At 49.6% G+C, this 24869-nt stretch overlaps 1 protein-coding gene and 1 pseudogene across 1 annotated transcript in view; one reads left to right on the forward strand and one right to left on the reverse strand.

Moving 5' to 3' along the window:
- Positions 1 to 24869, reverse strand: part of GALNT18 (polypeptide N-acetylgalactosaminyltransferase 18) — a 347432-nt gene that overhangs the window by 10004 nt on the left and 312559 nt on the right. Inside the window, exon 10 of the mRNA XM_029207628.1 lies at positions 15051 to 15215. Coding sequence (XP_029063461.1) covers positions 15051 to 15215 — 165 coding nt within the window. The remainder of the gene's footprint in view (positions 1 to 15050; positions 15216 to 24869) is intronic.
- LOC114886733 lies at positions 3574 to 6178 on the forward strand (annotated as a pseudogene).

Raw genomic sequence — 24869 nt, forward strand, 5'->3', positions numbered from 1 at the left:
TGGCATTTTTCACAGAACTAGAACAAAAAATTTCACAATTTGTATGGGAACACAAAAGACCCCGAATAGCCAAAGCAATCTTGAGAACGAAAAACGGAGCTGGAGGAATCAGGCTCCCTGGCTTCAGACTATACTACAAAGCTACAGTAATCAAGGCAGTATGGTACTGGCACAAAGACAGAAAGATAGATCAATGGAACAGGATAGAAAGCCCAGAGATAAACCCAAGCACATATGGTCACCTTATCTTTGATAAAGGAGGCAGGAATGTACAGTGGAGAAAGGGCAGCCTCTTCAATAAGTGGTGCTGGGAAAACTGGACAGCTACATGTAAAAGTATGAGATTAGATCACTCCCTGACACCATACACAAAAATAAGCTAAAAATGGATTAAAGACCTAAATGTAAGGCCAGAAACTATCAAACTCTTAGAGGAAAACATAGGCAGAACATTCTATGACATAAATCACAGCAAGATCCTTTCTGACCCACCTCCTAGAGGAATGGAAATAAAAACAAAAATAAACAAATGGGACCTAATGAAACTTCAGAGCTTCTGCACAGCAAAGGAAACCATAAACAAGACCAAAAGACAACCCTCAGATTGGGAGAAAATATTTGCAAATGAAGCAACTGACAAAGGATTAATCTCCAAAATTTATAAGCAGCTCATGCAGCTTAATAACAAAAAAACAAACAACCCAATCCAAAAATGGGCAGAAGACCTAAATAGACATTTCTCCAAAGAAGATATACAGACTGCCAACAAACACATGAAAGGATGCTCAACATCACTAATCATTAGAGAAATGCAAATCAAAACTACAATGAGATATCATCTCACACCAGTCAGAATGGCCATCATCAAAAAATATAGAAACAATAAATGCTGGAGAGGGTGTGGAGAAAAGGGAACCCTCTTGCAGTGTTGGTGGGAATGTAAATTGATACAGCCACTGTGGAGAACAGTATGGAGGTTCCTTTATAAACTACAAATAGAGCTACCATATGACCCAGCAATCCCACTACTGGGCATATACCCTGAGAAAACCAAAATTCAAAAAGAGTCATGTACCAAAATGTTCATTGCAGCTCTATTTCCAATAGCCCGGAGATGGAAACAACCTAAGTGTCCATCATCGGATGAATGGATAAAGAAGATGTGGCACATATACACAATGGAATATTACTCAGCTATAAAAAGAAACGAAATTGAGCTATTTGTAATGAGGTGGATAGGCCTAGAGTCTGTCATACAGAGTGAAGTAAGTCAGAATGAGAGAGACAAATACCGTATGCTAACACATATATATGGAATTTAAGAAAAAAAAATGTCATGAAGAACCTAGGGGTAAAACAGGAATAAAGACACAGACATACTAGAGAATGGACTTGAGGATATGGGGAGGGGGAAGGGTAAGCTGTGACAAAGCGAGAGAGTGGCATGGACATATATACACTACCAAACGTAAAGTAGATAGCTAGTGGGAAGCAGCCGCATAGCACAGGGAGATCAGCTCGGTGCTCTGTGACCGCCTGGAGGGGTGGGATAGGGAGGGTGGGAGGGAGGGAGACGCAAGCGGGAAGAGATATGGGAACATATGTATATATATAACTGATTCATTTTGTTATGAAGCAGAAACTACACACCGTTGTAAAGCAATTATACTCCAATAAAGATGTTAAAGTAAATAAATAAATAATAAAACAGAAAAAATATATATAGCACTTTCTAGGCCCTACCCTGGCCCAGCTGTGCCTTCAGCACCCTAGAGACAGGAAACACAGGGACCCTGAGGCAGAAACAGCCTGTGTGGTCTCCGGGAAGGTGCTGGAGGAAATGGAGTGAGGCCAAGAGCAGGGCTGTGAAGGAGACACAACCTCAGTGAGGGCATCTGGGCCTGTAGGGAGGGTGGAGAATGAGGTCAAGAAAGCACCCTCCCCAAAGGCTCTGAGAGGAGAATCTTCTAGAATAGAGTAGTAAGGCCACCTTGGAGGCCTGGTATACATCTTGGTACGTATGTGGGATACGGAGAGAGGAGCCATCCCACCTTTTGGTGCTGGAGCCAGTGGCCAGTCTCCCTCCCGTCTTCCTTCCTGGACCTCAGCCTCTCTCACTGAGCAAACTGTGGGCTCTCGCCCCCTCTCCGGCCAAATGCCATTCACCAAAATTGCAAAGGAGCCTTCCTGTTCTCGATTTAGTCCCTTCCTGGTGAGCTCAGTGCCTTTGGGAGCAGCCTGGTGGTATTACCATCCTTACCTCTACCTGCGGGCTCTGGCCCTGAGGTAAAAGTAGTTACAGTCAAGGCTTATTTACCATGTCCCCAGCACTGTGTCAAATGCTTCACACACTCAATCTCAAGTGTTCTTCACCATAACCCTGAGCGGTGGAGATGATAATTATCCCCATTTTGTAGAACTGGAGACTGAGGCTCAGAGAGGTGGGGTCACATGGTCAGTCAGTGGTAGAACCAGGCTGAGAACCTGGGAGTCTGCCCCCTTCGCTGTTCCTCACTAGGATGAGTGGCCACACCCTCCCCTCCATTTATCCCACCCCACACCTGCCTCAAGGTAGTAGACTAGACCGAGAGCTGCTGGTGTCCCATTGCCTGGGGTGGAAGGTCATCTGAAGAGCTTCAAGGGCTCTGGTGAGTCAGGTTGGTCTAGTTCTTTTGAGAGCTCTCTGCAAAGACATGATTTATCCATCTATCCATCCATCCAATATTTAATGAGTGCCTACCACATGCCAGGAGCAGTTCCCGCCCACTGAGATACATCAGTGACTAAACAGGAGAAGATCTTTGTCTTTGTGGAGACTATATTCCAGGAGGGGGAGCAAGTGGTAAATTCTATAGTGTGTTAGAGGTGCTAAGATTGTGCACAAAAATGTAGAGCAGTGCTGTGGACAATGTGTCTGCTTAAAATTCATATGTTGAAGCCCTGATCACCAGTGTGATGAGAGGTGGGGCCTTTGGGAGGTAATTAGGTCATAGGGGTGGAGCCCTCATGATGGAATTAGTACCCTTACAAGAAGAGTCACAGGAGGGATGACCTCTTTCCCTCTGCCTCGTGAGGACACAGTGAGAAGGTGTGACACGCCAGATCTGCTGGCACCATGATCTTGTACTTTCCAGCCTCCAGAACTGTGGGAGATAAATGTCTGTTGTTCAAGCTTCCCAGTCTCTGGTCCTTTCTTGTTATAGCAGCGTGGACGGACTAAGACCGGGAGGTTGTGAGGGTACCGGAGTGGTGCTGAGAGCAGGAGGCTGTTGCGGTGATGCCCCCTGAGAAGATGAGAGCTGGGCAAGGACATGAACGAGGAGGAGCCCAGGTGTATCTGGGGGAGTCTTGTGCCCCAGAGTGCAGTTCCTGCACCAGCAGAGGCCTGGTGTGCGCAGGGAGCAGCACGGGGCGGGGGTGGGAGATGAGGCCCAAGAGGGGAGGGAGGGGCATCTTGTGCGAACGGACTTCGGCTGTTCACCTGGTGACAGTACAGGCCACTGCAGGGTCGGACTGACATGCTAACCGGGTCCCCCTGGCTGCTGTGTGGAACGCAGAGCCTGGGAGAAAGGAAGGAAGCAGGGCCACCTGTCAGCAGGCTCTGGTCCTCACACAAGTGGGCGGGGGCTGGATGCAGGGCCCCTGGCTGGCCTCGCCCTCGGTGGAGGGCACAGTGGCTTGGTTTATTAGTCCAGTCGTCTAAATGATTTGTGTAATACTTAAAACTATAGGATCTGGAAACACAATACTTTTAATTAAAGAATTTAAAAAAGGGCAATTAAACCTTGCAGGAGGGATGCCACAGCACACAGAGAGCCTAACTGGAATGGAAACCAAGTTAAGTATGGAAACAGCATCAAAAGAAAACGGGCGGCGGTCGCTACGGTGCTGACAAGATGGCGGCTGGCGGGGCCCGAGTGCCGGTTTCTGCCCTGCGCACTACACAAGTGGAGCTCCTTCTCCTCCACCTACCTTCCTGAAACTTTAATGGGAATACTTATGTGAAGGCATTGTTCAGAAGGAAGATACTTGGGTGTAATGAACATTTTAGTGGATAAGCCAAATGACCAGCCTTCACAGTGGTCTACAGAGAGCAACTACCCTGCCCAGTACTTGTTTCTGAAGCTTGAAAGGCCTGCGATAGTCCAGAATATCACATTTGGAAAATACGAGAAAACTCATGTCTGCAGTTTGAAGAAATTTAAAGTCTTTGGTGGAATGAATGAAGAAAACATGACAAAGCTATTGTCCAGTGGCTTAAAGAATGATTATAACAAAGAAACATTTACCTTGAAGCATAAAATTGGTGAACAGATGTTTCCTTGTTGATTCATTAAAATAGTTCCACTCTTATCGTGGGGACCCAGCTTTAACTTTAGCATCTGGTATGTTGAACTTAGTGGCATTGATGATCCCGATGTAGTACAACCCTGTCTCAACTGGTATAGTAAGTAGTACCGTGAACAGGAAGCTATTCGCCTTTGCCTAAAACACTTCAGACAACATAACTATACAGAGGCCTTTGAATCACTGCAAAAGAAAACCAAGATTGCCCTGGAACATCCCATGTTAACAGATCTGCACGATAAATTGGTACTGAAGGGTGATTTTGATGCTTGTGAAGAATTGATTGAAAAAGCTGTAAATGATGGCTTGTTCAACCAGTACATCAGTCAACAGGAATATAAGCCACGATGGAGTCAAATCATTCCCAAAAGTACCAAAGGTGATGGAGAAGATAACCGACCAGGAATGAGAGGAGGCCATCAGATGGTTATTGATGTTCAAACAGAGACTGTTTATTTGTTTGGTGGCTGGGATGGAACACAAGATCTTGCTGACTTCTGGGCGTACAGTGTGAAAGAGAACCAATGGACGTGTATCTCTAGAGACACTGAGAAAGAGAATGCTCCTAGCGCTAGATCATGTCATAAAATGTGCATTGACATTCAATGAAGGCAAATCTACACACCGGGGCGTTATTCGGATTCCTCTGTGAAGAACAGCAAATCTCTGAAAAGTGATTTCTATCATTATGACATTGACACAAACACATGGATGTTACTCAGTGAGGATACTGCTGATGGAGGACCGAAACTGGTGTTTGATCATCAGTTCCAATGACAGGATTCATACAGAGAGCAACCATTGATCCAGAACTGGATGAAATACATGTCTTACCTGGACTCAGCAAAGACAAGGAAAAGAGGGAAGAGAATGTCAGAAATTCATTCTGGATTTATGACATTGTAAGGAATAGTTGGTCTTGTGTCTATAAGAATGATCAAGCTGCAAAGGATAATCCAAGTAAAAGTCTTCAGGAGAAAGAACCATGTCCAAGATTTGCCCATCAGCTTGTATACGATGAGTTACATACACAAGGTTCATTATTTATTTGGTGGGAATCCAGGAAAATCTTGGTCCCCAAAGATGAGATTAGATGACTACTGGTCACTGAAATTGTGTAGGCCTTCAAAAGATTACTTATTGAGGCATTGCAAGTACCTCATAAGAAAACACAGGGTTGAAGAGAAGGCCCAAATGGATCCCCTTAGTGCTCTGAAATATCTACAAAATGATCTTTATATAACTGTGGATCATTCAGACCCAGAAGAGACAAAAGAGTTTCAGCTCCTAGCTTCAGCTCTGTTTAAATCTGGTTCAGATTTCACAGCTCTAGGCTTTTCCAGTGTGGATCACACCTGTGCTCAAAGAACTCTGCTCTTTCACACCTTAGTAAATTTCTTTCCTGACAGCATGACTCCTCCTAAAGGCAACCTGGTGGACCTCATCACTGTGACTGAAGAGTACCTGGACAGAAATGGAGCACAGGAGTCTGCTTTCAGTGTTCTGGATTTCAGCTCTATTGACTGACCATTAGGCTGCAGTGACTGAGGACTGCACCGGAATTTTGAAGGGATCTTTGCTGTCACAAATTTTAACCCTCTTCCTTCACACCTGACCTCAACCCCATAGTCCTGATCCCATTCCGAAATTAGGCTAATAAAGTGAAATCGGTATACTTCCCATTAAAAAAAAATGGAAAGCTGAATGTATGGAATTAAGAAGGCTAATAATAATTCCGAGAGCTCGGTTCCCAGCCCCCAGCCTAGGTCCTTCTCCTTCCGAGCCTCTCTGGAGACTAGAAACGGCATCAGAGGTGGGATGAGCGGAAGCAGGGAACACGGGACTCTGCTCCCAGCCTTGTCTCTGGCGGCTCTCCCTGGCCGTGACCCTGGTAAGGGGCTGAGCCACCATGGGCTTCAGTCTTCTCATTTGCAAAAGGCACCGGAGCACCGTGGGGCACTCAGACACGGAGCGCTGACTATATGCCTGGCGGGCATGTGGAGCCGTGGCCCATGAGCGCCTTGGGCTGAGGCACTGAGGATCCGACCCCAGGTTACACAGCCATGCACCTCCTCTCTTCCTGTTTCCCCAAGGTGTGTCTGTAGCAGCTAGAGGTGGGACCTCAAGCACCAGACCAACCTTCCTGGTTTCTCCTGGGGATGTGGGTTGGGTAAATGGATTAGACAGTCCCTGGAGGGCTTGTGATACCACAGATCACTGGGGCCCACCTTCTGACCCTACGGGTCTGCGATGGGGCCCAAGATGTGCCTTTTTAAGCTCCCGAGTATCTCAGCTGCTGGTGGTACTGGTCCAGGGATCACAGTCTGGGGACCACAAGCAAACCGTCACCCTCTCCAGGGAAAGGATGAGGCCTGGCTTGTCACTCGCACTCACCACCTTGAGGTAGAGGATATGAAGCAGCTGGGCTGAGCTCACGTTTGCAGTCACGGTGTTTATGAGGGGGCTGTGTGTGGACTGAATAAGACTCTGCTTATCTCAGAGCTCCCGTTCCACTTTCCGTTCTAATTAATTTTCTACGGGCAAGTAGCCCAGTGGGTCTGTGGCTTTAAGCACAGTGGGCTCGGGAGTTCCCAGGTTAAGTAGTTAATGATTAGTAATCAAATAATTCAAAGCATGGGTGGAATGTTAGTGCTAGTTAAAGAACCGCCCCCCCCCACCGAGATTAAGTCTTTTTGTAGAGGAAAGTGGTCTTTCTGTATTACGAATATTCAACACTCTATTCAAAAAGTGCTTTGGTGTTTGTCTTTCTTAAAGGAGACGCACCTGTGCCAGAGTGAGAGCCTGCCTGGGATTTGCTGTGAGGGCCATTGGACTGAAAATGGGGTAATGGCAATGTCAAGTGCAAAAGGAAAGGTGAAGGGGGCTATGGAGACAGCAGGATGGCTGGAGGGAGTTTGCTGAGGAAGCAGGAATCCAGCCAGTTCACACACACCTACAAGGTTTGGCAGGGAGACCGCAGCCCCAAATTCCCACTGCAGCAATCCATGGGCTTTGTAGAGGCAAGACAAAGGCTCCACAGCATGGTGGTTTAAAGTGTGGGCCCTAGAGGCAGAAGCCTGATTTGACCTTGGACAAATTACATAATCTCTCTGTGCCTCAGTTTCCTCAACTGTAGAATGGGGATGGTAAAGTACCTGACAGCAAGGTCATGAGGATTAAGTAATATTTATACAGCAGTTACAGTAGTATGTGGCGCATAGTAAGCACTATATAAAAGTTTGATAAATAAATTTAAAAATCTCACCCAGGCTTCCCTGGTGGCGCAGTGGTTGAGAGTCTGCCTGCCGATGCAGGGGACACGGGTTCGTGCCCCGGTCCGGGAAGATCCCACATGCCGCGGAGCGGCTGGGCCCGTGAGCCATGGCCGCTGAGCCTGCGTGTCCGGAGCCTGTGCTCCGCAACGGGAGAGGCCACAACAGTGAGAGGCCCGCGTACCGCAAAAAAGAAAAAAAAAAAAAAAAAAAATCTCACCCAGGTTTGAATAGTGAGGCACTGAGCTGTCACACCTGGTCCTGGCTCCTGGTCTAAAGTGCTGACTGCCGTAATCTAAAAATAACTAAGAAAATATTCAGGGCCTAAACAAGGCTTTGTCAGTCCTTCAAAACTGGATGATCCCACACTTGCCCCTTCATGTGACATGGAAATGAAAAGCTGCTTTATTCCAGAGCCATAAGGAAACACCCGATTACAGCCTTTTCTTCTCAGCACAAAAGGTTCTCAAAGTTGGACTTCCTGCCAGCGCCTGGGGGGTGGAGCAGGAGAAAGTCAAGGACTCCTCCTCCTTGCGTGCTGGGAAATTCTTTGGCAGAATCAGTGGTGCTCCCTGGGAAATGCCCTCTGCAAATAAGTTCTTCTTTGAGTGGGTTACTCATCTTGCATCAAATTATCAAATTAGATCCCACAAGTAAGAGCCAGTGGTCCCTGGCCAGGCAGGCTCAGCTCTGCCCTCAGCTCTCTTCCAGGCAGTCTCCTCATGCTCTTGAAAATCTCTTCTCTCCTGGCCTTAATGGTCACCTCTGCTGTTATCCTTGATGTTCTCCATTTGGAAAATGCATTAACGCTGAGCTGAGAACGAGGCAAGCATGGGGGTGGGATGGCAGGACCGCCCACCAGCGGGAACGCTGCCCTGTGTGCCCTCGGACTCCCGAATGGGCCTTGCCAGTGTTTCCACCAAAGAACCCAGTGGCCAACGGGAGTGAGAGCACATGCCAGAGTCTGAGGCAGCGTGAAATATGGCCAGAACACCTCGACATTTCATCAAAGCCCCCTGTTTTAACAAATATTCATAGAAATTGCTACTCCCCTTCATACAGTATGCATAATTGTTTTAGTAAAAATCATTTCCACCTTCCTCCCCCAAATCTGAAGCTATAGGAAGAGTAAACTGGAGTACCCCTCTTCACGCATGTCTGTGTATTGCGGCTGGGATGCACTACCACCTAAAAGTGTTCTTATAGGGATTTTCTAACTAAGCGGGGCCCTTTGACTATTATGTTCAAATGTCCTTGAAATACTCTAGTACAATTAGTTTTTAATCAGCATGCATGCATGCAAGGAAGAGTTATCAAGGGTAGGGTTTGTTCATCTTTGGGTCTCCCACAAACTTAGCTTGAGACCTGGCACACAGGGTATTTGTGTTAATATTTGTGAATTTTTAGAAAGGACTCCTTAATTTAATTGACAGCACCCTGTGTGTCTCTTCTGTTTCAGGCTTTCTGTTAGGTGCTGGAGACACTGAAAGTGTAAGACAGCCCTGCCCTCCCATCTATTGGTTGATGGGAGAAAGAGTCATGGAGAAAATAACAGATAAACAATTCCATAAAGTGGGATAACGATGACCCTTATACCAGGAGTGCAGCTCATTTTCAAGTTTATGGTGCTTTTTAGTAAGGCAGGCCCCGTCTGGGCTTCTAGGTAGAATAAGCCCTTTTCAGGGCATGCTAACTTCAGGAGCTTAGAATTACAGAATTTCAGGGCTGGTAAGCCCTTAAAACCATCCGGTCTAACTCCACTTAGAGCTGTAGCATGTTTGATGGCCTGCTGAGTGGTCGTCTGAGCCCACCTCTTCCCTGAATGGCCAATCTCATGCCCGGGCATCTCTGACTATGAGAAAGCTGCTCTGTAAATTGTCCTTGAATCTCCCTCCAGCTGGTCCTCCCTCAGAGCTACATAGGACAATCCTGCTCTCTTTTGCCTAGAGAAGCCTTTCAGATATTTGAGGGCAGAGATCAGGCACTCCTGAGGTCTTTCTGGCTTCAACCATGCGCACAAATAGACTTTAAGGAAGTTGGACCTTAAAGAACACACATCACAACAGCCTTCCTAGGGCATGAGTCCCTTCAATAACATCTTGAAGAGAGGCCTCGGCATTTGCTTAACCATTCAAAGTAATGGTGATGGGGGGATGGTGGGGAGGGTGGGCATCTCATTACCCCTGAGAGGTAGTCTGTTGCTTCACATGACAGATGTCCTGCCACAACGTTCTCCTGTGTAGTGACCTGATATCTGCTGCTTCCCTCTCCTTCTACTGGTCCAGGGGTCACTGACTAGATGCCTCTTTCATTAACACTGCATCACCTAATCCCAGAATCCCCCAGATCTCAGTAGGTGGGGTACTCTGGGAAGATTAAAGTTTTATACTTAACACATATGAATTTATAATCCCAGTGCATAGTCAGTTTAGGAAATTCTCTAATCCGGGAGGAGTCACAACTACCACTTCTAATGTTAATGAAGTCTCATCATGTGTTGATGTGGGAAATGTTGGCTGTTTAGAGACGGGTATCCACTGACTTCTTCAGACCCAGAGCCTGGGGTGGCCCTGGATTCATAATCTCCCCTCACAACTACCTCCATTTAATCCATCACTACTTCCAATAGACTGCTGAACTGTCTCTCCAAGTCCTCCCCAACAGCTGCCTGGCCCCACGCCTCCATGGCAACCGAGTCTACCCCTTTTCTCACAGGGATGATGGAACAGCCCACTACTTTCTTCTCTGTCTTCCAATCCACCTTGCAGTCTGCTGCTAGAGGGATTCAGACCCCATCATGGTAATCTACAGTTTAAGAACCTCCCCTAGTCCCTCCCTTTGCTTTTAAGGTGAAGTCCGAACTTCTCAGCATGATTTTCAGTGACCATTATCTGCCCCAAACTGACGCTTACGTCTGATCTCTCTCACGTCCCATTGAAAATTCTAAATTCCATCCATACCAACACTGAATATGCTCTGCTTTTTCTTGCCTTTGCCCATGCTGAGCCTCTAACATGGGATGCTCTCCCTTTCTATGCCTGGGAACTATCCTACAATTTTCAAGATCCAGATCAAACATGCCTTGAACGTGAAGCCATCCCTGAGTTGTGCAGACAGAGCCCATCACCCTCGGCTACTGGAATACCGTACCCGCCTCATTTCAGCTCTCGTCATCCAGTTTTGCTATGTGTTTATACGCCCATGAGCTCCTCCAGGGGCAGAGGCCGTGTCTGATTCATATCTGCATCCCTCCCGCCCAACCACCATGCTCAATAAATGCTTGATGAATGACGGAAGGAAAGAATGTCCATCATTGGAAAACTGCTCATCAGAGCCCTGTGCATCAGTGTTGCTGAGAGATGTTGTCATCAAATGTGGTTTCTCAGTGTCAGTACCTGACGCTGTCCTGATTCATCCTGAAGCGTGGAAAATTCAGAAGAGCTTGCAGGGGTTAGAAGAAAGGCATTTTATTTGTTAAACAGAAAATCAGGCTATGAGATGGAACACCAAGATATGCAAATGTCTATCTTCTTTGTAGGAGAACCTGGGAGAATCACACTAGATTATTTTGAAATTAATTCAGCCTGAATGTCTGGAGTTTAAACGTAGCCCTCAGGAGAGTAAATAATGCAAAATGTGAAAGTGAAAAGGAGATTTGAAATGCACCAGTAAAATCTTTCAGCCCAACTTCTCCACCAGAACATTTTAGTTGGTAGGATCCCCCTGTAATTTGCAAAGATTAAACCTGTTGCAAGAAAATTAGCCCAAGCAATGACTTTAATCATTTAAGAGGCTCCCAGCTTCCTCTGGCCTCATCAACAGTAGCTCCTCACCAGTGAGGGCTTGAGGACAGATTCCAGGATGCTTGATAAACACTGGTCATTTTGCATTAAACAAAAATTTCACATACATTAATTTTTAAATATCAAGTGAGAGCAGCTGCTCTGGGCTTGCAAATTAGGGATTTAAAAATATTATTTCCAAACAGGTCCCCTTGGTAGAAGGATCAGAGAGGTGACTGCCAGAGTGCCCCGGTAGTTTTAATTAGATGTACGTATAAGTAGCTGAAAACTGCCCAGACCTCAGGGCTGCACATGCCAATGTGGCCTGCTTGGTTGGTCACTGTGTCCCTTCAAGCAGGAATCTGTCCGGCTGCCTGTTCAAGGCCATGCACTGAGATGAGTGAAGGAAGGAGCTGGATTTTGGAGGAATGTTCCTTTCTCTGCCCCAGTTGGGAACGGGCAGATGAGATGAGAGCCGGTTGGGGGCACCAAGGCCTCTGGATCTGGGCATGTGTGGGAAGGCCATCTGTCTACGAGGGCTGGAAAGGAGTCGGATGTGCCTGTATGCGGGGCTGGGATGTCAAAGCAGCCCGGGTTTGGATTCAAACTGCATGAAGCTGGGCACGGAGAGGCTGAGACCCCACAGACAGACCGAGCTCTCTTCCCCTGGTGAGGGGCAGCCTCGGACCCTGCCCTGAGAGGAGATCTTGGAGTCCAGAAGACCCCAGGGTCATGGAGGAGAAGGAGGAGGGAACAGCTAAACTTTCAAACTGCATCTGAGCCTCCCCGTAACTCTTCTACCTGCCCCTCCCCGCTTCTAGAATCTCTCTTCCCCATTCAGCTCCACAATCCCGGCCACTGGGGGCTGCCAAAACCCAGACCTAAACGCCCCAGTCCCCCGCACACAGCCTCACCTCCCACAGGACCAGGTCCAGGTCCAGCTGCCCCTGCAGGCGCATCTCTGGCTGCGCCCCATGGGGTCCACGAGGATCCAGCCACACCCGACCCTCCGCAGCTGCCCGCACGTGGCCTGGGTTTGATGCCCGCAGCTCGCACCCGTGCCGTTGCCTCTCCCTGGAATGCCCCTCACTACTTCTATATGGAGCAAACTCCTAAGCCTTCTTCGAGGGCCAAGCTATGTACTCTCTGTTCTGGAAAGCCACCAGCCCTGCCCCAACCTGCCAGCCCCATCTTCCTGCACGGTGTCAGTCAGCTCCCAGGAGGAAGCTGAACTCAGGGCAGCAGGAGGTGGGGCTGACGGCAGCAGGGAGCAGCCTGAGGTGAGTCCCTCCAGATGGTACGGTCCCCGTCTCACCCGGCCAAGTCAGCCCACTCACCTCCGCGGGCCGAGGTACCCATTCCTCTCTCTGCTGCCTCCAGCCTGTGAGCCTGTTTTGCATCTAATCCGAGCCAGGAGGCAGCAGCCACTTTACCACCCAGCCCATGGCCAGCCTTCCTCCCTGACCACACACCTCCAGGGCTCCCTCTGCCTCGTAATCTGAAGGAGGACAGAGGGGAAATGTAGCCCTGTCCTGTGTCACTCTGGGCCAGAAGCCTGGCTGGGGAAAGTGACAAAGGCTTCTGCTGGGCACGGTCAGAACAGGTCACAGCTGGGGCATCTGGGCTCCACCAGGAGAGAGAGAGGTGGTAGGAAGAAGTGCTCCATATTCTAAGCCTCGGCCCTGCCCCTGACCTTCTTCCAGGGGCCACTTCCAACATCCTCCCACGATTAGAAGTAAAACAGAGAATCTGAAGTAGTTCAGGAATAATAATAATAAGCAGTGGGTATGTTATTTAACATCTTCGTGCCGCAGTTTCCTCATCTATGAACTCGGGCTAATGGTCCACATCTAATCACACACAGGTGTTGTGAGGATTAAATGAGCTGGTGTGCGCCAGGCGCCTAGGAAGTGCAGCACACGTTAAGCACAGTATGAACCTTAGCTAATTCCTCTTACGGGACAGACCTTTACAGTTTACAACACGTGTCAAAGGTCATATGGACAGGAAGGGGCAGGGCAGGAGTCCCCGGGCACCATTCTCTTTCATTGAACCCCACGCATCCTGCAGGCCCAGCCTGGACTCAGAGCTGCCACGTGCATCCTCTACCCACCCTCAGATGCGCTGTCATTGGCTCCCTGTGCTGCTTCCCAGCATCTGCTTTCCCGGGGTCCCAAAGTCCTAGTCTGGGCTCTCGCTCCTGCTTTCCAACGAGCCCCTAAATCTATGACGTGTGTTGAACTTGCTGCTCAGGGTTGACCCTCACCATCCATTTAGGACCCAACCGAGGGTCTCTCTCAGCCCTCAGGTTCCGCACCCCCAGACCACAGGTCAAAGGTGCCCCGTGCCTATAGAACTTGACGTAGCTGGGACCTCCCCTCACTGGCCCACCACTACAGGGGAGAGTCACTGGACATGAGGATTGGAATCAAGGTCAGGCCAACCGCACACCTCCATCCTGTGCCTGTCAGCCTCCTCTCAGGGCGGAAGCAGCTTGCTGGGAGGCTTGAGTCGGGGTCCCTGCCTCTTCGTCCCATGAATATAGACATTCTGTTCCCGACTTCCCCAGAAGCATCCACCATGTGCAGCCCCCAGCAGTCCTGATGCCCTAAAACCCCACGGGCTCCATCACTTCCTGTTCTGAGTGCTTTCCCTGCACTACCTGGGAGGTGGGCGTCCCTATCTGTGGGCAGAAACTGATCCTTATTTAGCAGATTCCTTAGGGGCTGGAGGCCTCTGGGCCAAGGCACTGGTTTTCTTCAAAGCTGGGTCACTGCGGGCCATCTCCAGCTGGCGTCTTGATCCCGGGGCATCATTATTATTTTTTTTTAATTAATTTATTTTTTTTGCGGTACGCGGGCCTCTCACTGTTGTGGCCTATCCCATTGTGGAGCACGGGCTCCGGACGCGCAGGCTCAGCGGCCATGGCTCACAGGCCCAGCCGCTCTGTGGCATGTGGGATCCCCCCGGACCAGGGCACGAACCCGCGTCCCCTGCATCAGCAGGCGGACTCTCAACCACTGCGCCACCAGGGAAGCCCCCGGAGCATCATTTTATAACTAGGCCAATGCAGAGCAGGAAGATAAATATGGTCCTCAGAATTGATGGAAACTTAATAAAGGAATATTTCATGGTCACCAGTGTGTGGACTGCCCTTCACAAAATGGCTCCCAGACACTGCCCTTTGAGAAAACCTCATTCCCTACAGAATGAGAAGGAAGGCAGAGCGGCTCACAGACCAGAGACGACCCAGCACTGTCTATACCTGAGAGACTGGGGCTGCGCTTGTGAGAAGGGGCTTGTCAGAAGAAATGTGAGGTTTAAAGTCAGAGATCTGAGTTTAAAATCCCTGCCCTGCCCCTCACTGTGTGACTTCAGGCAGGGGACTCCCACCTCTGAGGCTGTTTCCTTATATCTAAAAGTTAAATAAAATGCCACTAAAACAACAACAACAACAACAATAATAACCTCCCTCAGAGCCAGTATCAATGAGTCAATGAGCTAACGTATACCAAACACCTGGCACATAGTAGGTGCTCACTAAACCCCGAGAACTGGTCCCTCTCCTCCTCCATCCCTCCTATTCCTCCCTGCCCCGGCCCCTTCCCCTGTTTCTCTATGCTGCTGCTTCTCCGGGTGGGGCTGCTACCTGAGAGAACTGCCAGTGGAGCTTCATCCTCTTGGCTTTGGCATAGCTGCATTCGATGAGCCGCGGCCGGCTGTTGACGTCCACCAGGCACCGGTTGTCGTCGTCGTCCACCGTGGGGCTCAGGATGCCCACATGGATCTGCTGACTGCTCGTGTAGTACACGTTCTGGGGGCAGGGGGAGAACGAGGTCAAACGCTAACGACCAGAGAGATGGGGAGGGTTTGTAGGACATCTCCCCAGGCAGCTGGCAAAGAGACCACAATTCAGTGGCCTTCAAATGATTTTCCATTGCAACGGACAAGAAGAGACCCTTTTACATTATGATTCGATACAGTGTCTGGTCCGCACGTACAACTGAAACAAAATGTTCAAGAAATCAAACTTAGCCTTACTATATGCAGCGTACTCAATTTTCTATTCTATTCTTTCATTGAAAAACATTGGCCATAACCTTTTAACTTGATTTCACCACCCACAGTTTAAAAAAACACTGCCTGAATCCATTATTTGCAGGCTTGCTGGCTTCCCCCCCTCCATAATTATTTTGTATAAGATGCTGTGCTTGGCTGGTAGCTAAAGAGCAAAGGACACGGGCCGCACCTTAGGGAGCTCAGAGTCTTGCGGCATGGTGGATATGTAATAGGTAATTTCCATCTGTCCTAAGACTGTATAGAGCAGGAGTTGGCAAACTTCTTCTTAAAGGGCCAGGTGGCAAATATTTGGGGTTTTGCAGTGTGTTGGGTGGTCCCCCAGACCACCCCCAGGTTCGATGATTCACTAGGACTCAGGAGACTCAGCGTTTGATTGCACCATAGCTATGATTTATTACAGGAAAGGGTACACATCAAATCAGCAAAGGGAAAAGGCACGTGGGGCACAGTCTGGAGGAAACCAGGCACAAGCTTCCAACGGTCCTCTCCCAGCAGTCACAGAGAACGGCCCTTCACAAGCAGGAAGGAGTTGAGATAATGCTTGTGAAGGGTTATCTACCAGGGAAGCTCTTAGAGGCTCAGCACCCAGGCTTTTTATATACTGAAATCCCAGACTTCCAGAAGGAAGGCAGGTGTTCAGCACAAACCATATTATTTGTATAATCAGTGTGGGCACAGTGAGCCACTCTTACCATCTGTGGGAATGGTGGGAACCTTCCTGCAATCCAAGTTCCAAGATGCCAGCCAGGGGCCAACCAGGCCTTTCAAAGGAGAGCAGTCAGGCTGCTGTTTTAACCTTTTTTTTTTTTTTTGCACAAAGGGCCAGACAGTCTGGACAATTAACTCTGCAGTTGTAGTGCAAACACAGCCATAGACAATACAAATGAATTACTTTGTTTACAAAGATCAGGGCTGGCTCTGGTCTAGAAGAAGGTCATGTGACCCTTGGCCTTCAAAGTTTTCAGTCACTTCCCCCAACCTCAGGCAGTGGTTCCCAACAAGGGCTCTGAGTGGGCAGTCACGGGGTCTGTGAGCTCTCATCCTCTACTAGTAAAGAAATTAACAGCCCCACCTACGATGAGGCCGCATGGGCAAACCAAGATACCACACTTCTCCGCTTTAGATTAGAATTCAGGGTAGGCCCTCTTGTTGTCTTGATCTATACAAAAATTCTCACTGGTAAATATTTTTGATTAATTTCAAACGGTAAAAGGAAGTATTTTTTGCTTTAGTAAAAGAGGATGGTTGACAAGGACTTTAAAAGCATGGTACAGGGAATAAAATGGACTGTGTAGTGAGAAGGGCAGTACCAGCGAGGAGGGTAAGTAAGGGTGGTCCTTCGGGGCGTATTCTCTCTGACCCTCAGAAGTCCAGGGGAGGGGTGGAGAGGCAGGCAGGATCACCCTTCAGACATAAGAAGAACTTCAGGCCAGTGTATCACTCAAGGCCCCAACAGGAAACAAATGGCACACTCAAGGTAGGGGGATCCAAGGAGGGTGTAGTAAAGGCCCAGTTCTCAATGGCGTGGGTATAGGGTAAGGGAGCCATGGGGATAGTATAGTTCCTTGGAATAGTAACATGGAGCTGTTGCCACCACCAGGCCCAAAGGGATGAGAGGAGAGAGCTGGTACCAGAACCTGTAAGAGAAAAGTTACGTAGAGAGACTGAGAAGGGTTCAGAGAGGGAGACGTTTGCGGGTGATGGTGAGTGGTGGCTAATAAACACCCCAACATCACCCTCCCTTCCTCACTCCATTCTTCTGCTGGGTCGGCCCATTGGCAGAACCCAGATGGAAGTCAGACAACACAGGAGCCCATGGAAACATTCCATAAAGTCAGCTCTGCAAAGCAGAAGAAAAAGGATGGAAAGACAAATGGAAGGCACTCACTACAGCTAGGATCTGCTCTCCAAGGTAAACTTACAAGTTATCAGGTTTGGTGAATCCACGGAAATGGACATCAAAACTACCAAGGTGGCTGATTCTTCCCCTAAAGGGGGTGAAGTATCATAGTGACCAAAGTTCTGAGTGGAGGCCAAATGTAGAATGCCTGGCTTCAGTGTGGAAATGTGACCAGAACACAGAGGCAAGGAGAACCTATTCATCGCCTAAATTGGGCTTCTCATCAGAATCCCGAGACTGTCCATTGTGTGACCTGGGTTTTTAGTTCACCACCAAGGAAACCTGATGACCTGCTGTGGCTTCCAGTTTATTGGCACTGAGGGAGAATTTGATGACTGGTGGGATTTTGGAAATTAAATAGATGCAGGTGGGCATCTCATCCATCCATCCATCCACCCATCCAACAAGTAATCGCTGTTGGGTCCTGAGGGTGAGAAAACCGTGGTTCCCTGTCCTGGATGATCCAACAGCCAAGTTGGGGAAACTAACATATCAGGAAATAATGGTCCTAATCACACTGATATGGGAACTGTCTCTGCTTCCTCCACTCGCATACCCCGACTCTTGCTACTTTGAAAATAGATATAAAAACTCACCACCTCCAGAAAGCCCTCCCTCAATGTGCAAAAGCATGGGCCTGCCACCTGAGCCTCTCTGCAGAGATGCACAGCTGTTTATGTCCTTGGGTTGAATGCACCATGCTCTCTCCTCAGGACGGTGTAGCTCTTAGGCACCTGGCAGGCCAGGACCCGGATCTCCTGAAGCTCCAGAGTGTGGGCTGCCAGACAAGGACAGCCAGGAAGCCGGTCACTGCCACCCCTTCCTTCATCCCTGTCATCAGGACCTGCCTCTCACCTCCAGGGCGGGCTCCACAGACACAAGCGGCTGCCTAGGTAATAGCTGAAATCAGTTTTATCCACTTAGCTGTTCTGAAATGCTTCGAGGAGATGCTCTGAGAGACATGTGTGCACTTACTTACTACCTAGTACACCTGTCATCAGAGCTGTTTATTGCTCCAGAGTCTGGGAAAATCATAATAAGGACAGACAGTTGTCTGTTATTTAAAAGGCAAACAACAGAGCGCATCTTGAGTGGGGTAACCATGAAGCTGGTCAGATCACAGGGAGATTCACAAAGAGGATTCTCTTAAGCTGTCACCTGGACAACTCAGAAGCCCAGCCAGCAGTGGACTGAATCAGTAAGTGGCCTGAACACAAAAGAGGGAAACAGTTTTGTACAAGACACCCCACTTTTAGTGCCTGCAGGCCCGGCAGGCCCAGCTATGCTTTCTGAGCAACAGGGAAGCTGGAGGTTTAATAAGAAATGACTTAGAACTGTGGTTCACCATGGCGGGTGGGGGGGGGCTGGCTTTGCCAACCAGACGATATTGGGCAATGTCTGGAGACATTTCTGGTTGACATGATGGGGGTGAGAAAGGCTGCTATGGGCACCCAGTGGGTAGAGACCAGGGATGCTGTTCCACATCCTACAATGCACAGACAGCCTCCACAGCAAAGAATTATCCAGCCCCAGATGTCAGGAGTGCTGCCACGCTTTAGCCCAGTGAATCCTAATAGCACTATGAGGCAGTTGTTACCATCATCCCCATCTTGTGGATGAGGAAACTGAGGCATGGAGATTTTAAGAACTTGTCCAAAGTCACACAGTTGGAGAACAGTGGTTGAGATTTAAACTGAGGCAGTTTGACACCAGAGCTGCACCTGTAACCTCTCACCTCACTCGCCTACCTCCCTCCGGTTACTCCAGCTCCAGCAGCCAGGCTGGAGGGGGACAGGCTGGCTTAGAAGCTTCCACTGTGATCCCTTCGAGCCAGGAGGGGGCCTGGACTAAGGGAGCAGCCGAGGGCTGGAGGCTCCTTGACTAAAAGGCCTAGAATACAAGATGCTACGAAGTGCTAAGACGGCGACAGCCCTGCTGTAACTCACGTCAGAGGTGGAGGGCGAGCGGTCATCCTGTATGTGGATGTTTCACAAACCCCCCAGCCTCCCGGGGCATAGAAATGACATCCCTGACCCCTCAGCTCCTTCTCAGCTACAGGTGAGTGCTTCAGCTCACCACTCAGCCCATACAGCTCAGCCGGGCTACAAACCCAATCTGATGCTTGAAAGAGAAAAATCACCAACAAGGGAAAAGGACAAACACATGGGTATCTCAGGTCTCACGCCAGGGGCATTTTCCTCTCCCTCAGGCCGGGGTCAGGAGTAAGGACTAATAGCTGAGCTGGACAGCCAGCCAGGGAGCCTGGAGTGCCCCCGGGTGCACACTCCTGTCTTCAGGGCCACAGAACAAAGGCCAGGCAAAGACCCCCAGGGCTGCAGGTTCGGCTTGCTCTGTTACCTCATTTCCCAGACGAGCGAGGGCCCCCACCCTCTAGGATGCGGGTGGGCGCCCTGCCAGGTGTGCTTAGCATCCCTTCTCTACCTGGCAGGCTTGGAGGCGGGACCTGCCCCTGTCAGAGACTGAGTACAGCCTTCTACAAGCTCCAGCCCTCACTGTATGAAATATTACCTCCCTGCCAGAAATGGCTGCTGCGGGGAGAAACACCTCAGGAAGAGAAGGGTGGGAAGAAAACCAACATAGTTTTGTACACCTGTATGCCCAGGTACCTTCCACACCTGCGGTCACCTTCAGCTGTAAGGATGAGGAAACCGAGGCTAAGAAAGTTTTGAAGACCTTGCCAGGTGCACAGGCAGATGGCTGCTCTCTCCCCTCCCTGACTAGGGGGAGTTTCCAGGGAAGGCTGAGATCTTGGCAGTTCAGGACCTTCATCCCACTCCCCAGGTGGAGCAGCTCAGATGGGCCTCCCCTCAGCCTGGGCTGGAGCCGGGGCACCACCTCCCCGAGTCCCAACCCTCGACTCAGGCACAGGAGTGAGGCTCCCCAAGGGCCTCATCCCTCGGAACCAGCAAGGGAACTGCCAGGTCATTTCCACCAGGTTTTTCACCCTGAGTCCCGCGGACTCCAAAAAGGGGTCTCATGGGCTCCTGAGTCAGGTGTGGGAGGACAGCCTGGTGGGTGGGGTTCTAGGGCCCCTCTCCCAGCCCAACCTGGGCTTTCTTTCTTTTATTTGGTTTTCTCATAACATTCGACTTGAACAAAATGTTATGAAGAATTCACAAAAAAAGTTTGAAAACCACTGCTGTCAACCACGAGGCCTTCACTCGGGAGGAGGACACTAATGCCTAGTAAATCTTCATCAGCTTAAACGCCACCAACTGGAATTCGTGAACATTTGGTGAATAGCTTTAACCTCCTTTCTACAACCGCCTCCAGGCCCCTAGTCCCTTGCATTCTATAATATGGCCAATTTACATATGTTCCAATCATCCAATCTCCTCTTCTGTCCAGACTCGCCTACCTACTTCACCATACCTTAGCTGCTATGGAAATTCTGGAGCCCTCCCCAGGGAATCATAGGATGGGCAGGGGGAGGGGGGGTTGGTGGAGAGGGCCTCCCAGCAAATCAGGAACGTGGAGCTAAATGGGGTTGTTAGATTACTTAATAATACATTTTCAAGGTACAACAGAAGTACTGGCTCTCTTCCAAACAATGGCACGTGGATTTTGAGCGGCTTTATTCCTTCCATTAAGCCATGTTTCCTTGGCAACACTGCTGGCCTATTGAGTAAGTGCCCTTGAAAAATGAGGTATCTTGGAGACAGAGACACTCTCTCGTCAGGAGATGGGGCGGCAGTGGTGGTATTTGGCTAAAACCTTCCTTAGCCTGGTGAGTGGTGAGGGGTTGGAAGGGGGAGAGCCATAGGCGGACACTCTTTACAAGAGGTTCAGAAACAGGGAGAAAACAACTCTATTCTCAGGGTGCTTTCATGGGAAAAGTGACCCAGGGCAAAGTGGGGTCCTTGCAGTCATTTCTTTGGATACTTAGAGGGGATCTGTACCCTGGAGGACGGTTGTAGCCCAACCAAGAATTAAGAGCCCAGCTCTCTGTGGGGTTGGGGGTCACACCAGGGGAGTGACAGTCTAGGGGTTGAAAATTACACATAATAGGGTGATTACAAAGTATCAGAATGGGAGGGCAAAGATCATTGAAAGGAGAACCAACCTGTGGCCTGAAGGGTGGGCTTCCTGGAGGAGGGGGTGTGCACTGGGAGAGTAGAAAGACCTGTGAGCAAATGAAACGGGGGAGGATAGAGGCGTGAAAAGGACACAGCCCTAAATGCGATCAAACTCAGGCGGTGCTTGCCACCTTGGCTGCATATTTGAATCACCTGGGGAGCTTTAAAAACTATAAATCACAGTCTTAGGGGTAAGGCCTAGGCTTGGGGTTTTAGGCCAGGTGATTCCAGTGTGCAGCCAAGGTGGAAAAGTAGGTGTATTGAGGGGACTCTGGCAGCCTAGGGAGGAAACATAGGGACAGAACCTGGATTCCAAACCTCCTTCTCATTGTGGGGGGTAAGCAGGATCTATCTTCAGGGCATTGTTTGTAAAACTCTGAGGAGGGTGGTGAGAGGTTGGGATGCACCACTGTTTAGGACAACAGTTTCAAAGTGTGGTCCCAGCATCATCTGGGAACTTGTTAGAAAAGCACATTTTGGAGCCCAGTCTCAAACCTGCTGAAACAGAAACTCTGAGAGTAGGATTCAGGAATCTGTGTTTTCACAAGTCCTCCAATTAAGTCTGATATACGTGAACATTTGAGAACTGCTGGTCTAGGAAAAGGGTGGTCTGGTGGGCTTCTAAGTCAAGTCTCCACCCTCACTGCCTAGCTGAGAGCCACTCAGTTTCCTGACCTGTAGAACGCAGTTGTGAGGGTTAAAATGCTCATCAAGGCTCTAGTCTGGCCACAGGCACTGCAGGGCAGGAACAGGCAGGCAGGGATGGAGGGCGAGAAGAGACCCAGTGCGTGTGTATGGGGTGCTGCTGGTCCAGCTTCCCTGCCTCAGTGCCCCTCATCTCTGGGCTCCCCTCCCTGATTCTGCCTGGCCAGTAGGCCTGCGGGTAAGGATTTACGGAAACAGCAGGCAGGGTGTGGGCATGGCGGGGCGGGGCAGAGAAGGAGCAGAGCCTTGCTTTCTTAAATTTCAATTTTGCGTGGTGACTGTGACATCCGCAATGTGTGCTAGAAATGGTCCTTGTCCTCTTTACCAAGTATGAGCTTCTGGCCCCGCTGCAGACAGGGCGGGCTGATTTAAGGGTTTGGTTACTGGTCATTAACCCCTCGACACAGAGGTTACCGTGCTGAGGGCTGCAGGGCACTGATGCTAAATCAGGAACGAAGGGGAGTCATTTCCAAAATGATCTTATGTTCACTAACCACAGGACCAGGTACCTATAGGCAATGGAAACATTTGTAAACATTCATAACTGTGGAAAGCAAGGTCCCTAGCTCAGAAACCCCCTCCCCTTGTGAGCCCATTTCCCTGGGGAGGGGCAACAGGTGAGGCTAAGCACGCAAAACCCCCAGGTTTGTAACTGGCACTCAGCCCCTAGACAGCAGTCCACTCAGTTTAATTCAGCAAATACTCCTTGGTGCCGTCTAGGGTGTGGGCCTGAGCGGGCACTGGGGAGCAGAGAGGGACCAGGCAGGGCCTCCCTTGGGAGCTCTCAGCCTGGAGGGAAGACAGCCATGCTGAACAGGGCAGAGAGAATAGCCTCCTGGCCAGGCTTAGCACAGACCACGAGCAGGCAAAGTGCTGGGGGCCAGAGCTGGAGTGATGAACGCTACCCGGAGCTGGTCTGTGGGTGATGAGTTTTGAGAACAGCTTAAGAAGAGAGCAGTTTGTCCAGATAGCCGACCAGGACAAGGGACCTCTGGCAGAGGGAACAGGGTAAGCAAAGTCACAGAGGCTCGGCACTGCATTGCCATTTGGGAAAAGAGAGTGCCGATGCGGGGTGGCGAGGTGAGGCTGGGGAAGCAGCTTGGGGGCTGCAGAGTTTGGACAGCACCCTGCAGGCTGTGGGGAGCTGTGACTTCAGATTAATGGGCCCTCCACCTGCTAGCCCATCTGAGGGATTCTCAGAGTCTTCTGAGACATTCAACATTCAAGGGGCTTGGAAGTGAGCTGGGATTAGAGGTGACTCAGGCCACTCGGCAGGCCTGTCTGGAAGAGTTCAGTTGTAAGCCTGCAGGGAAGCTGGGAGAAGAGTAGAGCTTTGGACTGAGGTGTGGTCTCTGAACATAAGACCGAACAGAAAAGGCTAAGGTAGGTCCTGCCACTGTGCACCTGAACCAGGCAGTGGCAGAAGCAGTGTGGGCACTGTTGCCAGGCTCAGAAAGTCTGCCTTCGATTCCCAGCTGTCTGTTTTCCTGTTTCATTCCAGACTTTGTGCCTGCAGCACAGGTGTCACCTCTGTACCACTACCTATGGGGCTGTGTGCAGCCCAGCCAGCCCCGTCGGCAAACCTAATCCCCCACCTTGCGCTCTTTGCTCTTTCTGTGTTTGCTGGTATCTCCTGGGCCCAGTGTGTCCTTGTGAGCCCCTCGGCTTCAGGAGAGAGCCAGGTGACAGGGGTCACCCTGGGCTTCTGCATGGAAACCAGTGAGAAACCAGAGACGAACTAGAAAAGACGGCTGCAGGACTCTTGATGCTGAGAGTTTTATCTGCTTTCTTGTAACAGCACCTTGCCTCACCCTGGTCAGGGGGGTAGGCCTGAATCACAGGCTGGCCAATCAGAGTAACCCATTGCCTTGGCCCAGAGTTGGTTTCAGGACAGGCATATGACCCAGTCTGGGCCAATAAAAGTCCCCCCTGGATTTGTAGGGTCAAGCTGGACGGCTCTAAGTCCAGAGTTACCTGCTGCCTTTTTTCCTGAGGTAAATCACAGAAGCCCCTTCCCCTGTTAGTATAGGAGAGACAAAGTTTACACATAAAAGGAACCAGAGTCAAATGGTGGTGAGAGTGTGTGTGTGTGTGTGTGTGTGTGTGTGTGTGTGTGAGAGAGAGACAGAGAGAGAGAGAGAGAGAGAAACGAAAGTGTCATTGAAGCCCCTGGATCCAGCCCTGCCTGAAGCCAGAACAGACATGAATTTGTCAGTTACATGAGATGATAAACTTTCTTTTGCATTTAAGTTGGATTGAGTTGCATTTCTGTCACTTGCAACCAAGAGTCTTGGCTAATACGGAAGATACAGGAGACCTTTCCAGATTACCAAAGGGGATGGGGCAAAAGGATCATGGAGTCATATAGCCCAGTGGATCTTAGGCACAGGGTGAATGTAGATATCATGTGTGTATAAGGTTTATTCTTTCTTATAATAAAGCAAGTCATTTGTTTTAATAATAAAGTACTGAAGTTTGTGAATGTCTGACTTTTTTTTTTTTTTACAAGATAAGGAAGTATCTCACTCGTTTGCATGCCAGTACGCTTTCTTCAGGGGGTGAGAAGCTAGTGAGCCTGGAGGTTCACACAGCCCTAGTAAGTCCCTGGGAGTGGACTGAGTATCTGAATATTATCAATCATGTGGGTATAAGTGGAGAAGTTGAGAGCTGCAGAGGGAGCTCAAGT

Source organism: Monodon monoceros, unplaced genomic scaffold (genome assembly GCF_005190385.1).
Source record: "Monodon monoceros isolate NGI ecotype Baffin Bay Population unplaced genomic scaffold, NGI_Narwhal_1 Super_Scaffold_7, whole genome shotgun sequence".
Taxonomy (NCBI): domain Eukaryota; kingdom Metazoa; phylum Chordata; class Mammalia; order Artiodactyla; family Monodontidae; genus Monodon; species Monodon monoceros.